This window comes from Colobus angolensis, unplaced genomic scaffold, assembly GCF_000951035.1.
Source record: "Colobus angolensis palliatus isolate OR3802 unplaced genomic scaffold, Cang.pa_1.0 Scaffold335, whole genome shotgun sequence".
In the NCBI taxonomy this organism is placed as follows: Eukaryota; Metazoa; Chordata; class Mammalia; order Primates; family Cercopithecidae; genus Colobus; species Colobus angolensis.
In genome coordinates, this window is record NW_012116655.1 from 182,531 (window position 1) to 197,702 (window position 15,172).

Consider the following 15,172-nt stretch of genomic DNA (forward strand, 5'->3'; position numbering starts at 1 on the left):
TTTTAGACAGAGTCTCGCTCTGTCGCCCAGGCTGGAGTACAGTGGCGCGATCTCGGCTCACTGCAACCTCCGCCTGCTGGGTTCAAGCAACTCTCCTGCCTCAGCCTCCCGAGTAGCTGAGACTACAGGTGTGTGCCACTACACCCAGCTAATTTTTATATTTTTAGTAGAGATGAGGTTTTACCATGTTGGCTGGCCAGGAAGGTCTCCATCTCTTTACCTCATGATCCACCCGCTTCAGCCTCCCAAAATGCTAGGATTACAGGTATGAGCCACCGCACCTGGCTAATTTTTGTATTTTTAGTAGAGACAGGGTTTCACTGTGTTGACCAGACTGGTCTCAAACTCCTGACCTCATGTGATCCCCCCACCTCGGCCTCCTCAGGTGTTGGGATTACAGGTGTGAGCCACCGTGCCTGGCCCTAAACAACCTTTGAAAGGAACAAAGTTGGAGGACTCACATTTCCTGATTTCAAAACTTACTTCAAAACTATAATAATCACGACATTGTGATATTGGAATAAGGAAAGACATATGGACCAATGGAATAAAGTAGAGAACTCAGAAATAAACTCTCCCATATATGGTCAATTGATTTTCAACAAGGGTGCCAAAACTATTTAGAGGGGAAAGGACAGTCTTTTCAACAAATGGTGCTTGGAAAACTGAATATCCACATGCAAAAGAATGAAGTTGGACCCTTATCTTATACTATATGCAAAAATGAACTCCAAACAGACCAAAGACCTACACATAAGAGGGAAGGGAAAACTATAAAAATCTTAAAATAGGCCGGGCACAGTGGCTCACACCTGTAATCCTAGCACTTTGGGAGGCCAAGGCGGGCAGATCACGAGGTCAGGAGATTGAGACCATCCTGGCTAACACAGTGAAACCCCGTCTCTACTAAAAATACAAAAAATTAGCCTGGCGTGGTAGCGGGTGCCTGCAGTCTCAGCTACTCAGGAGGCTGAGGCAGGAGAATGGCATGAACCTGGGAGGCAGAACTTGCAGTGAGCCAAGATTGCGCCACTACACTCCAGCCTGGGTAACAAGAGCAAGACTCCATCTCAAAAAAAAATCTTAAAACAAAAAGTGGAAATCATGCCGTTGGATTTAGCAAAGATTTCTGAAACATGACACCAAAACCACAGGCAACAAAAGAAAAAATAGATAAATGGGACAATCCGAATTTAAAACTTTTGTGCATTAAAGGATACTATCAAGAGAGCAAAAAGAAAACAATAAAATAGGAGGGATTAATATTCAGAATATGTAAAGAACTCTTACAGCTTAACAACCAAAAGGAAAAAAAAACTACTCAGTTTAAAAATGGGACCAGGCATTGTGCCTCATGCCTGTAATCCTAGCACTTTCGGGGGTCAAGGCAAGAGGATCATTTGAGGCCAGGAGTTCAAGACCAGCCTGGGTAACATAGCAAGACCCCATCTCACATAAATTTTTTAAAAAAAATTAGCTAGGTGTGGTGGTGCATGCCTGAAGTCCCAGCTGCTTGGGAGGCTGAGGTGGGAGGATTGCTTGAGCTCACTTCAAGATTGCAGTGAGCTATGATGCTGTGATTTGGCCACTGCACTCCATTCTAGGTGACAAAGTGAGATCCTGTCTCTTAAAAAAAGGGGTCGGGGGGGCAAAAAAAATTGAATAGATATGTCTCCAAAGAAGATATACCATGGCCAAAAAGGACATGAAAAAATGCTCAACATCAGTAGTCATTAGAGAAATACAAAACAAAACCACAGTGGGATAGCACTTCACACCTGGTAAGCCAGGATCCCATCATTGAATTGGTGGTACCAATATTTGATCCTAGTTCTGTCTCTAAAGACTGGGCATTTGCGTGATATAGTCTCACCTGCTGGCAAAGTCTGAGCTTGGATCTGAAGTTAGTATCTTGGAGGAATTCTGAAACTGCCCCATCCTAACTCTCAGTTCGTGAAAGGATACCATCACCACTATTTTAATAAAAGTTTCATACAATCCACGCTTCTGCTCATACTCGGATAATAACATGGAAGACCTCTGTACAGGCTGGAAGTATCCTTGTTTTACTGGATGCAGTTATGGTGAAGTGACACTTGTTTTTGACGTAACATACTAGATAGAACTCACACATCCAAACAAAAGCTATACTTTACGAGCAGTGACAGCACACTTCAAAAATATAGCTTTTGCTCAAAACATTTGTGCAACAGTCTTCTGACTGCATTAAAAAGCCTCATTGTTTTATTTACTGCTCTTTTTAAATTTTTTTACCTGTAAAAGATATATCCCTAACCTTTTCTCTTTATTCATCACACTTGGCACTTAAAGACTTTTGACCACCCAGGTGCCTCCAAGCCCCTGCTCTGAGAAAGCAACCCCACCTGCAAATAGTAAGAATCTGACTTCAGATGAATGCAATACACAGGCAGAGGACTGGGCAGGGGCTTGGAGGCTCTTGAGATTTGGAGAAATCTAACCAAAGTCAGTCCTCAGATGGCACCAGGCTGGCAGATACCGAAGCAGTATTTGATACTTGTCTACAAGGTGGGGAAAGTGGAGGAGGAGAGGAAGGGATGAGAATGCATGTCAGCAATGGTTAAGAGCCAGATAGGCCCCAGAGATGCCCTACCTGCTCCCTGCCCTTTTCATGCATGTGGAAAAGAGAGTAAAAGTCATAAAGCCAGCAAGGAGCAGACCTGGGACTATCAGGGAAATCAGAGCCCCCTGAGGGAGGGCAGGCAGGGCTGGGAAGAATGGAGGTGGTGGTAGGCACCATCCGTTTAGTCTAGAGAAGAAAAGACTGAGGGCAGAGGCTCCAGGAAGGTTAAGGGGGTGGACACAATGTAGTCACTGAGACAGCAGTGTCCTCTGTCACCCTATGGCTTATCCAGAGGCAGAATGAGCCCCAGGTGTGCTGGGAGCCTGCAGTGGTGAAATGGTGCCTGCCTCCTGCCCCTGCTCTTCCTGCAGCTGTCTCTGAACACCCCTCCTCTTCAAGGTGTCCACTCCCAGAAGAATGACTCACCACCTGGGTCACACACAGTAGGGGCATGTCTGCAGCCATAAATCCAGCAGCCTCCTCAGGAGGAGACTTATCCTGATGGAAGCAGCTCTGCCTGCGGGCCTGGGCTTGCTGCTCTTTTGAGCCAGGAATGGGAGAGGACAGCTGGCCAGGGGGTAGTTGTCTCTCCCCTTCACAGAACTCAAGCTGTGCCACAGACTCTCATGGAGAAGAAAGTACGGAGATTGCACTTTGTTAGGGCCACAAGGGATACAGTCTTGGGAGGCTTAATAGAGGAAATATTAAATCAATGAAACCTCATTTCCAAGTTCGGTTTAGCAGCAGAATCCATTAACCTTATATTCACCCTCTCCTTTCCTCTTATGATACTGGGGAAGGGTTCAAAGGCATGATAACTTATCCTCAGGGTCAGCGCATTCTATTCAATTACTGGGATGCGAGTTTTCAAGCTGAAAGATATATACTCATTTTGATTATAAAGAACCAACCCAAAAAGAATGCTTCTTTCTTTTCATTTTGCAGAAAATGCCACACAAACACAACCATGGATATTTAGCTCTACTGAAACAGATGAGGGAAGTAAGGCTGACAGAGGAGCTCAAATCAGTTCTGATTTTTCTCTTCATAAAATAATTTCCAGCTAATCAAGAGCAAAGTTGGATCTGATTGCCTCTGGAACTAAGGCCACTCAATGTGGGCTCCCTCACAGTCCTGTCCCCAGGCCAGAGGAAAGCAAAGTTCAGTCTCATTTATTTTGTCACCTAAATCGTCAAAACCTAAAATAAAACCTGGTGCAACAGCAGGAACAGAGTGCTCTAGGGAGCAGTGGGGCAAGTCATTCCCACCAGCCAGCCCTCTGGACGGATAATTGTAAAGTGCTGACCTCTCTGGTGATATGCTAATGGCCAAGGACTGGGCTGGGAAAGAGGCTGGGTAGGGCGGGCCAGGCTGGGCTGGACTGGACAGGGCAGGGCAGGCCTGAGCTCAGGTAATCAGATACAGCTCCCATTAAATCTTCAGTGCGAGAGCACCATAGCATCCTTATGCCGTTGCCATGGCATTTTCTCTCGCCTGGGGTAGAACCCAGGCCAGGATGCCCTGAAGCCTTGACACTGACAGCAGTGATAGTGCTGGCTCTGAGCATGGTTTTTCTGCCCACCCACCCTCCCATGCTCTCTGAAACCTAAGGCAGCCCTATTTGGAGGAGCCTCGCAATCCAGCGGCTTGGCTTTTTGGCTGCCGCTTTCTGCACTTTGATGTTAAATATAGTGACTTCAGAAGCAGCCAACACCAGAAGGCAAAAGAGGACTGGTTTTAGCATTTTGCATTCAGCAACATCCTTTTGGTGAGAATGGAGGAGAAAACAGCCAAATGATCTGCCTCCCCAACCATCAAGAGTGTTGGGGGCTGGGCACGGTGGCTCGTGCCTATAATCCCAGCACTTTGGGAGACTGAGGCTGGTGGATCACCTGAGGTCAGGAGTTTGAGACCAGTATAGCCAACATGCCAAAACCCATCTCTACTAAAAATACGAAAATTAGCGAGGCATGGTGGCACATGCCTGTAATCCCCGCTACTGAGGAGGCTGAGACAGGAGAATTGCTTGAACCCAGGAGGCAAACGTTGCAGTGAGCCGAGATCATGCCACTGCACTCCAGCCTGCACAATGGAGCAAGACTCTGTCTCAAATAATCATCATTGTCATCATCATCATCATCATCATCATCATCATCCCTGAATCCCACCCCATACCATTCAAAGTAGTACCTCTGGGGCATGAGGCTCAGGTATTGGTGCGCTCTAGAAGCTCCCCAGGTGGTTCTCATGTGCAGCCAGGGCTGAGATCCGCAGCGTAGAGGAAGGGATGCTAATTCGGTCATTCATCTGATGTAAATGCATTGCATTGCTGCCAAGTGCTGGGCACTAGGGACCCAGTGGAAGGCAAGACAGACCTAGTCCCTGCCCTCCCGGAGCTCACAGCCCAGAGGGTTAAGGGAGTCAAGTGACCCTGGCTCTGGTCCTAGCTCTACCACTGAGGATCCTGAGCCCCGGGACCTTTCCCTTTGCTTCTGCAGGCCCCGGGTTTCCTGTCGAAGGAGACTACAGACCCAAATGATCTCTGATCCCTACCCTGCTACTCCCTTACCAACAGTTCATTGACCTGTGTGTAATTTTTCTGTCTTTTTTGGTGGTGGTTTTTAAAATACACATAACATTAAATTTATCATTTTAACCATTAAACAAAAAATTTTTTAAGAGACAGGGTCTTACTCTGTCACCCAGGCTGGAATGCAGTGGCTCAGTCATATCTCACTGCAGCCTCAAACTCCTGGACTTAAGCAATCTTCCTGCCTCAGCCTCATTAGTAGTTAGTACCACAGGTACAAGCTAGTATACCCAGCTAATTTTTAAATTTTTCGTAGAAACAATGTCTTGCTATGTTGCCCAGGCTGTTCTCAAACCCTGGATTCAAGTAACCCTCCTGCCTCAGCCTCCCAAAGTTCTGAGATTACAGGTGTGAGCCATCTTGCCTGGCCCATTTTAACCATTTTAAAGTGTATAGTTCAGTGGCATTAAGTATGTTCGCATTGTGTGCAACCATCCACACCCATGTCCAGAACTCTTTCATTTTCCCCAAACTGAAATTCTGTGTTCATTAAACAATAACTCCTCATTCCCCTGGACCCCCCAACAGCCTCTGGCAACCACCATTCTGCTTTCTGTCTTTAAATTTGACTCTTCTAGGTACCTGATATAAGTGGAATCATCTCATATTTGTCTTGGTGAATGGCTTGTTTCACTTAGCACAAGGCCTTCAAGGTTCAGCCATTTTGTGCATGCAATAGGATTTCCTTCCTTTTTAAGGCTGAATAATATTCCATTTTATGTATACCCATTTGGCTTATCCATTCATTAGCTGATGGACACAGGCTGTTTACAAATCTTTTGACTGTTGTGACTATTGCTGCTATGAACATGACTCTGCAAATATCTCCTCAAGGCCCTGCTTTCAGTTCTTTTGGGTATATACTCAGAAGTGAAATTGCTAGATCATAGGGTAATTCTGTGTTTTGTTTGTTTGTTTGTTTTGTTTTTGAGATGGAGTCTTGCTCTGTCGCCCAGGCTGGAGTGCAGTGGTGCGATTTCGGCTCACTGCAAGCTCCGCCTTCCAGGTTCACGCCATTCTCCTGCCTCAGCCTCCTGAGTAGGTGGGACTACAGGTGCCCGCCACCAAGCCCGGCTAATTTTTTATACTTTTTTTAGTAGAGACTAGGTTTCACCATGTTAGCCAGGATGGTCTTGATCTTCTGACCTGGTGATCCGTCCGTCTTGGTCTCCCAAAGTGCTGGGATTACAGGCATGAGCCACTGCGCCTTGCCAGGTAATTCTGTATTTTAACTACCATCCTGTTTTCCATAGCAGCTGTACTATTTTACATTCTCATCAAAAGTGTAATAAGGTTCCAATTTGTCTATATCCTTGCCAACACTTGTTATTTTCTACTTTTTTGATAGGAGCCATCCTAATGGGCGTGAGGTGATGTTTCATTGTGGTTTTGACTTGCACTTCCCTAATGCTTAGTGACGTTGAACCTCTTTTCATATACCTGTTAGCCATTGGTATATCTTCTTTGGAGAAATGTCGTTCAAGTCCTTTCCCATTTTTTAATTGGATAGTTTGGGGTTTTTTGTTGTTAAGTTATAGGAGTTACTTACATCTTCTGGATATTAACCCCTTATCATATTTATAATTTTGCAAATATTTTCTTCCTCTGCAGGTTGCCTTTTCACTCTGTTGTGTCCTTTGATGCCTAGAAGTTTTTATTTTGATGTAGTTCAAAATGTTTCTTTTGTTGCCTGTGCTTTTGGTGTCATATCCATGAGATGATTGCCGAATCTAGTGTCATGAAGCTTTTTCACTATGTTTTCTTCTAGGCATTTTTTAGTTTGAGCTCACATTTATGTCTTTGATCCATTTGGAGTAAATTTTTGTATATGTTGTAAGATAAAGGGCCCAAGTTCATTCTTTTACATGTGGCAATCCAATTTTCACAGCACCATTTGTTGAAAATACTGTCCTTTCCTCACTGAATGGTCAGAAAGTCATTTTGTGGATGAGATAAAATAATGTACATGAAGCACCCAACACCATACCTACAGTGGCTTGATAACCGATGGTCCTTTCTTTCTTCCCCTTATCTGAAATGTAGTTTTTAACTACAGCAATTGATTTTTAATAATCCCAATAGCAAATACCTGTATAGCACTGTGTGCCAGGCTCTGTTCTAAGTGTTTCATGTGTATCAACCCATTTAATTTTCATAACATATATCAGGTAAGTACTGTTGTTTTCACTAGCTTTGGCACCTAGAAGTTAAGTAATTTACCCAAGACCACACAACTAGTAAGTAGTAGAGCCTGTATTTGAACCTAGTTTGGTAGGTAGTTTGGCTCCAGACTCTATGGGTTCATAAGCCTAATATCCTCATGTTTGGGGTGATTTTTGATGGCTTAGGCCTGTCATAAGCTTTTCAGTCTAGAGTTTGGTGAATGAAGAACCTAGTTATAACTCCAGCCTTCAGGCCAGGACCTTTCCTGGGTGTTCTCTTGTGATAATAGCACTCCTAGAATGGCTCTGTTGGCTCAGCCCATCTGCTTGGGATGAGAATGTGGTGGTTCTGGTCTCTTCCCATTTCCTGCCAAGGCCCACTTATTCCAGGAGAAATGTAAACCCATTTTCTCTCTGATTTCACAGAAAAGGCAACAGATGGCTCCCTGCAAAGTGAGGATTGGACATTGAATATGGAGATCTGTGACATCATCAATGAGACGGAGGAAGGGTACGTGTGCCCCCCTCTCCTGGGAAGCCTCTCTCAGCTTTTAGGGGCCACTCAAAGCTTGTCAGGGCCTGAGGGTGGCAGGTTTTATTTTTTGTTTTGTGTTCTAGTCTGTTTGGTTTGGCATAGAATAAGCTGACACTCTGAATTATCTGTCCTTTTTGTCTTCATCCCTCCCCCACTTGCCCAGTGGCAGTGCTGGAGGTAGAACAGAGACACCTCTTTTAATCACATGCTTTTAATCACAAGTAGAAATGAAGCTGCTTGATTACTTGGTTCCCAGTGGCCATTAGTCTCTGCAGCCCAAGTGTCACCTCTTCCCTCCCCTCCTTCCTGGCCTCTGCCTCTCCTTCACAGCCTGTCTCTGCCCTGGTTTGCCAGGAGTCAAAAAGCACCACAGTGTCCATGGAGGGAGGTCCAGGGCATGGAGCAGACACAGCCGGGAGTGGGAAAGCAGCATGAGTGGACTTAGACCATGTTGCCCCTCCTGCATTCCTGCACTGCTGGATCCGCTCCTGTTGTTATTTCCTGTATCCTCTTCTTTTGTTTTATAGCTGCACTAGATTTGTACTTCCTCCAAATTGGTCTGTATTTAGCCCGCTGTCCATACCACTAACGCTTACTTTACTGTAGCCATGCCCTCTTAAACCATTTTCAGAGTGGCAAGGAGAGTAGCTGGGACTCAGGCATCCCTGGGCTGGCATCTCAGCACTGTCACTCTAGCCTTGCCATGTGTGAACTGGGGACCAGCCTCTCAAGCTTGGTCCTGTTTTCATGCAGCAAGTGTTTCTTGAATGACTACCTTGTGCCAGGCCTATTGTAAATACTGAGGACATAGCAGTGAACAAGATAGATTCCTTCCTGTTGGGGAGCTACCATTCTAGAGTATTAGGGAGGCAGGCCATAAACAAGATAATTAAACATATAACCTGGTCAGGTGAGGATAAGACTGTGGAAGGGAGATGGGGAGAGAGGAGGCTGGGAATTAGTAATTTTAAATAGAGTGATCAAGAAAAGTCTTGGCTGGGTTGGGTGGCTCACATCTGTAATCCTAGCACTTTGGGAGGCCAAGGTGGGCTAGTCGCTTGAGCCTAGGAATTCGAGACCAGCCTGGGGAACACGGTTGAATCTTGTATTTACAAAAAATACAAATGTTAGCCAGGCATGGTGGTGCATATCTGTAGTCTCAGCTACCTGGGAGGCTGAGATGGGAGGATCACTTGAGCCCAGGAGGTCGAGGCTGCAGTGAGCCATGAGCATGCCACTGCACTCCAGTTTTGGTGACAGAGAAAAACCCTGTCTCAAAAAGAAAAGACAAAACAACAGAAAAGTCTCATTTAGAAGGTGATATTGAACAAAGACTTAAAGGAGATGAGGGAGTAGGGGGTGAGGATTATACAAGGGAAGAACTGTCAAGGCTCATGGAACAGCAAACCCAGAAGTCCTGGGACAGAGGGTGTCTGATGTGTTTGAGAAATAGCAAGGTGGCTAATGGGCCCGGAGTGGAGTGGTCAAAGAAGAGGGTACCTGGAGAGGAAGTTAGTGACATATTGGGGATCCAGATAATGCAGGGCCATGTAGAACCAGAGCAACTCTGGCTTCAACCTTTTTGGAGATTCAAGCAGAGGAGTGGTATGGTCCCACTCTTATTGGAAATAGGTCACTCAGTCTATTTGTTCAGAGTGGTCTGGCTGGGGGCAGGCCAAGGACAGATGCAGAAAACCCAGCAATGGCCTGGCATAGTGGCATGCACCTGTAATCCCAGCACTGTACGAGGCTGAGGCAGGAAGATTGCTTACACCTAGGAGTTCAAGGCTGTGATGAACTAGGATGGTGTCACTGCATTCTAGTCTGAGGGACAGAGTAAGACTCTGTCTCTAAAAAGAAAAAGAAAAGAAGAAAGAAAACCCAGTGAGGAGGTCATCACAGTAATACTGGTGTGAGATGATGGTTAGAAGTGATGGGATTCTGAATGTGTTAGAAGGTAGAACTGATGGAATTGGCAGACATGGGAAAGGAATGAAGAGTCAAGGGAAATTGCAAGGTTCAGGGCCTGAACAGCCGTGGGATGGAGCTGCTGTTTCCTGAGGTGGAACAGGCTGGGGAGCAGAGATCAGGAGTAGATCTGTGCTGCCAGCCAAGTTCCTGGAAGATGTGACAGGGAACTGCACGGGGAACTTGAGTTGGGGCAGTGGCCCGCACTGGATGAAAAGGTGGGAGTCTTTGGTGAAAGGTGGCATATTTTCACCAGCTAAATATAGGTGATCAACTTGGTACCTGGCACACAGATGTGACTCACAGAGAGTTGTTAGGGACTACACATCTCTAATCCCATCCTTACCGGGCTCAGAGTGGCTACCTTCCTCACGTCCTCTTCACACACCACTCATTCACTTGTTTGTCCAGTCATCCAGCCATGTTTACTGACCCCCAGGGGTGGAGGTATAGCAGCTGCAAGATGCCAAGGTGAATGTTCCAGCCCGCCCTTGAAGGCTCACCTGGCAGGACTGGGAAGGGCTGTGGCCAAGGCCTGTCCCTGATACCGTGGTCCCAGAGGGAAAGGTGGGTACAGATGCCTCGTGGAGGGGCTGTCTTCCGGGATGGCAGGAGAAATGTGTCCCGTAGCCAAGGGTGACGTCAAAAGGGCCAGTGTGTCAAGGGATACAAGTGGTCTAGGGTAGACAGGGTGATGTTGGGGGAGCGGGAGGGTCTGGAATCCAGCTGGAAAGGTAGTCAGGGTCAGGTGCCGCATTCTCTGGTGTCTGCGCGTTATCTTAGAGGTGGACCTCTGCTTCAGCCCCTTCCCTCCTGTCCCTTCCTGCTGCTGAACCAGCAAGTTGATCCCTTGCCAACAAGCCTTCAGGGCCTTCAGAGGCACTTAGGGTAAAAACCCTAACCAGTACTCTCCTGAGGAGCCCCAGACCCCTTGGCAGATCTGCTTTGAGCTCTTCAACCCTGCTGATCTTTCAGCTCCTTGAATTTTCCGCATTCCTGGGCCCAGCTTGAAATTCTCTACAGATTTGAGCAATATACAAATATGTTGGCAACTCTTATCTTCTAGTGAATTGCTCAAATATCTCTATGGCTTGAGGGCAGGAAGCCCAGGAACCCCAGGAGCTTCCTCATTCCGAAGGGGCCATGCCTTCTTTTTCAAATCCTCAATTCCCAGAAGGTCGGTCACACACATCTTCCTCTTCAAGTGGCTAAATCTCCTGTTGCTACCTTTTTGACTGAGAGCACCTCAGTGATTCCTGAGAATGTTTTCTCCTTGCTTCTGCTGTGAGGTGTCTCAAAATCTCTTCCTAGCCAGGTGCAGTGGCTCATGCCTGTAGTCCCAGCTATTCAGGAGGTTGAGGCGGGAGGATTGCTTGAGCCCAGGTGTTTGAGACCAGCCTAGGAAATGTGGTGAGACCCCATATCTTAAAAAAAAAAAATCTCTTCCTAAGTGGAAGAAACTCCCACAAGTTGGACTGACAGTAGGGCGCCCCACCCACCCCTTTGTGCCCTCCCTGAAGGGCCTCTGACCTGCTGTCCCTTCTGTTCTTGTCACCTCTCTCACTAAGTAGAGCCCATCATTCACTGGATCTCTCAGTTTGAATCTCATTTCCCTAACCCCCTTCCCTCCTGATTTGGACAAGTCCTCTGTTGTATGATTTCATAACCTGTGTTGTACTGATGTTCATCACAGTTTAAACTTAGAGTTCTGTGGGACGGTTGTTAGTGTCTGTCTTGCCCTACAAGCCCCACAAGGCTGTGAGCTCCATGAAGACAGGATTTCCATCTGTTTTACTTACCATTTTGTCCCTAGCACCTAGCACAATGCATTTGATTAGCTGTTAATAAATATTTGTTAAATAAGTGAATAAATGAGTGAAGTCTCTAAGGCACTCACAGTCTGATGAGGAATACAGGCATATAAACATAAGCATAACACAGCATAACAAGTGCTGGGTGGGGGGCAGGGAGAGAGAGAAAAGCTATGTATAGCTACAGAGACTAGTGCAGTGGCAATGGTCAGCTTTGGGACTTTTGGCAGCAAAGCCTTCTTGGAGGAAGTGACACCAGACTGGAGTCTTACAGAGTGCCAGGTTATCAGCCAGATGAGGCAGGTGGATAAAGGGGAGGAAGGTGGACACCCCAGGCTGGAGCAGTCCTAGGTCACCACTCGCTTATTGTGCTATCCTGTGTGAGTTACTTCATCTCCCTGTGTCTGTGTCCCGTTTCATTTATAAAATGGGGTTGCCAATAATACCTATCTCATAGGGTTGTTACGAGAATTAAAGGACTAAATATATATGAAGTATCTGGCTACATAACTGTATCTTCATATTCATACTATATATATGGATTTACTATTTCCCTTTAAAGATTTCCATTGCCCTTGACTTTTGTCATCAGTTTCATTTGGGTGTCAGTTATCTGCCCAGTCTTAGTGACGATCTCTGTGGATTCACTGCCCTTACCCTCTCTGCCATCTCTGAGCACTTGCCATGTGCCAGGCCCTGTGTCCAGCCCTGCAGTACCTCATCACAAGCAGCACCCCCTCCCCCCAACAGTTCTATATGGTAGTGACAGTCTGTTTCAGTGTTAAGGAAACTGAGGCTGAGGAGTTTGGTCACTTGCCAAAGGCCTTGCAGCACAGCTTGGAAGGGCACATGCAGGATCCAAGCACAGGCTCACCTGGCCGCAGCCACTGAAGTGCTGCCTATACTTCTTGTATTTGTACAATGCTTTACCAGTGGGAGGCTGTGGCCCTGGTGGGTGCAGATTGGTAAACTGCCCCAAAGGCCTCTCCTTGGACTTTCCCTAATGTCCAGAGCTGAAATCACCATCGGCCTGAGGAATGCAGATGCCTAAGGCCTTGTGTGACAGTCCTTCAGGCATTAACCAGGAGTGGCTGACTGAATAACCTACCTGAGACTCTTTTTATTTATTTATTTTTGAGATGGAGTTTTGCTCTTGTTGCCCAGGCTGGAGTGCAATGGTGCGATCTCAGCTCACCACAGCCACTGCCTCCCAGACTTAAGCAATTCTCCTGCCTCAGCCTCCTGAGTAGCTGGGATTATAGGTGTGCACCACCACGCCCGGCTAATTTTGTATTTTTAGTAGAGACAGGGTTTCACCATGTTGGCCAGGCTGGTCTTGAACTCCTGACCTCAGGTAATCCGCCTGCCTTGGCCTCCCAAAGTGCTGGGATTACAGGCGTGAGCCGCAGCACCCAGCTGGGACTGTTTTAGACTCTGTTTTCCAGGCCTCACCCCAGATCTACCCAGTGAAGTCACAGCTTGCGGATTTGGGAATTGCACTCCAGGTGACTCGGATGTGCAGCTCTCATGAGGACCGCCTGACCTGGGTTGTTTTCATGGCCATCTCTGGACCCTCCTCAGCTCATAGAATCTTTCTCTGTGTTCTACCTTCTAAGCTGGAGAGGGCACAGAGGAGAAACTGAAGACATGCAATAGAGCAAGATAATAATGGGGAGGGGGTATTCCGAGTGATGGCAGAGGGGTAGCCGTGTCCTCCTTGGGGGTGATGAGGAGAAAACTTTTCCAGAGGGTAGTTCTGAAGCTGAAGGACATTATAAAGGCTGTGGCTGGAGGGGTGACAGGAGGCTTGTTTGGGAATCAGGGAAGAGTTCTTATAAGTCTAGGGTCCAGGGAGACTTTGAGGAGCCTGATCATGGCCCAGAGGCCAGATCACAAGGCTGTGAGCACTGCATGAGGAGCCTGACCTTTCCCCAGAAAGCTGCTAGGGCTTGGTGCCATCTCAACACAGGCCACTGATTCTTCCTGATCCTTTCTTTCTGCTCCCTCTTGGCTCTTGACACACGCTTCTGTCTCTTCTCCTGGTTTCCAACTCCACACTATCTAATCTGCTACAGCTTCTTGAAACTTTGTGATTCCTTTGACATGACTTTGATCCTCCTCTCTGAAGCTTCTCCCCCGGGGAGAGAGATAAATACTTGCTTTTGTGCTCACCCATCACTCTCAGCCAGTACTTCCCAGAGCCTGTGGATGAATTTTCATTTTAAACCTCATCCAGGAACCTGCTGACTGTCTGATTTCCCACCCTGTGGCCCCCACACCAGGAGAGCCCTGAGTGTGCTGGTCCTCCGCCAGCCAGAAGTGATTGCAGCCCTGAGGCGCTCTTCCTATTTTCCTGTTCCATGGAAGTTCAAGAGGACAGAAGAAAGATAGGACTGAGGTTTGTGGCAGCTGTGGGTCAGGGACAGCGGTGGTTTGGCAGAGCCTTGGAGAGAGGATATCAGTCCATGCTCTTGGCCAGTAGCCACAGAATTTCATCAGCTCTCAGGCCACAAATAGCCCTCAAAGCAGAGAGCCAGTTAAGTCCCGTATTTGCAGAAATCAGCATCCCCTTTTGGAAATGGCAGCCATACTACAGATATAGTTGGCCTTGGGCCCAGTCCCCATGGAGCCTTGTGTCTGTCTCATCAGCCCTTTGACCCAGGGGCCAAGAATTCCTGCAGGGCAGCCATATGTCAAGCTGGGAAGGGGAAACAGGTGATTCAGGGTGTTTTAAAATTTTCTTTCAGAAGCCTTGCTCCTTTCACTTTCTTTCTTTTTTTTTTTTTTTTGAGATGAAGTCTCACTCTGTCACCCAGGCTGGAGTGCAGTGGCATGATCTTGGCTCACTGCTACCTCCACCTCTCAGGTTCAAGTGATTCTCTTGCCTCAGCCTCTAGAGTAGCTGGGACTACAGGCACACACCACCATGCCCAGCTAATTTTTTTGTATTTTTAGTAGAGACAGGTTTTCACCATGTTGGCCAGGCTGGTCTTGAACTACTGACCTCAAGTGATCTACCCACCTCGGCCTCCCAAAGTGCTGGGATTACAGGAATGAGCCACAGTGCTGGGCACACTTTCTCTTTTTTATTTTTCTGGAGATGGAGTTTTGCTCTTATCACCAGGCTGGAGTACAATGGCGTGATCTCAGCTCACTGCAGCCTCCGTCTCCCAGGTTCAAGTGATTCTCCTGCCTCAGCCTCCCAAGTAGCTGGGATTACAGGCAGCTGCCACCACCCCCAGCTAATTTTTGTATTTTTTCGTAGAGGCAGGGTTTCACCATGTTGGCCAGGCTAGTCTTGAGCTCCTGTCCTCAGGTGATCCACCCGCCTTGGCCTCCCAAAATGCTGGGATTACAGGCGTGAGCCACTGCGCCCGCCCAGTTTCTCTTAAATTAAGCTGATTAGCAGAACGTCAACCCTTTCCCTTCCTCAACTTCCTCATACACATTTGAAGGGGCCTTTTCATTTGGTAAATAGAGTATAAATGTTTTAAAACTGTAGGA

The 15,172-nt window shown here is 47.0% G+C and overlaps 1 protein-coding gene across 6 annotated transcripts in view; it reads left to right on the forward strand.

Annotated features, from left to right (window-relative positions):
- Positions 1–15,172, forward strand: part of TOM1L2 (target of myb1-like 2 (chicken)) — a 135,718-nt gene that overhangs the window by 59,727 nt on the left and 60,819 nt on the right. For all 6 annotated transcript variants that reach the window (XM_011952137.1, XM_011952138.1, XM_011952139.1 and 3 more), the window contains exon 2: positions 7,781–7,865. In XM_011952137.1, coding sequence (XP_011807527.1) covers positions 7,781–7,865 — 85 coding nt within the window. The remainder of the gene's footprint in view (positions 1–7,780; positions 7,866–15,172) is intronic.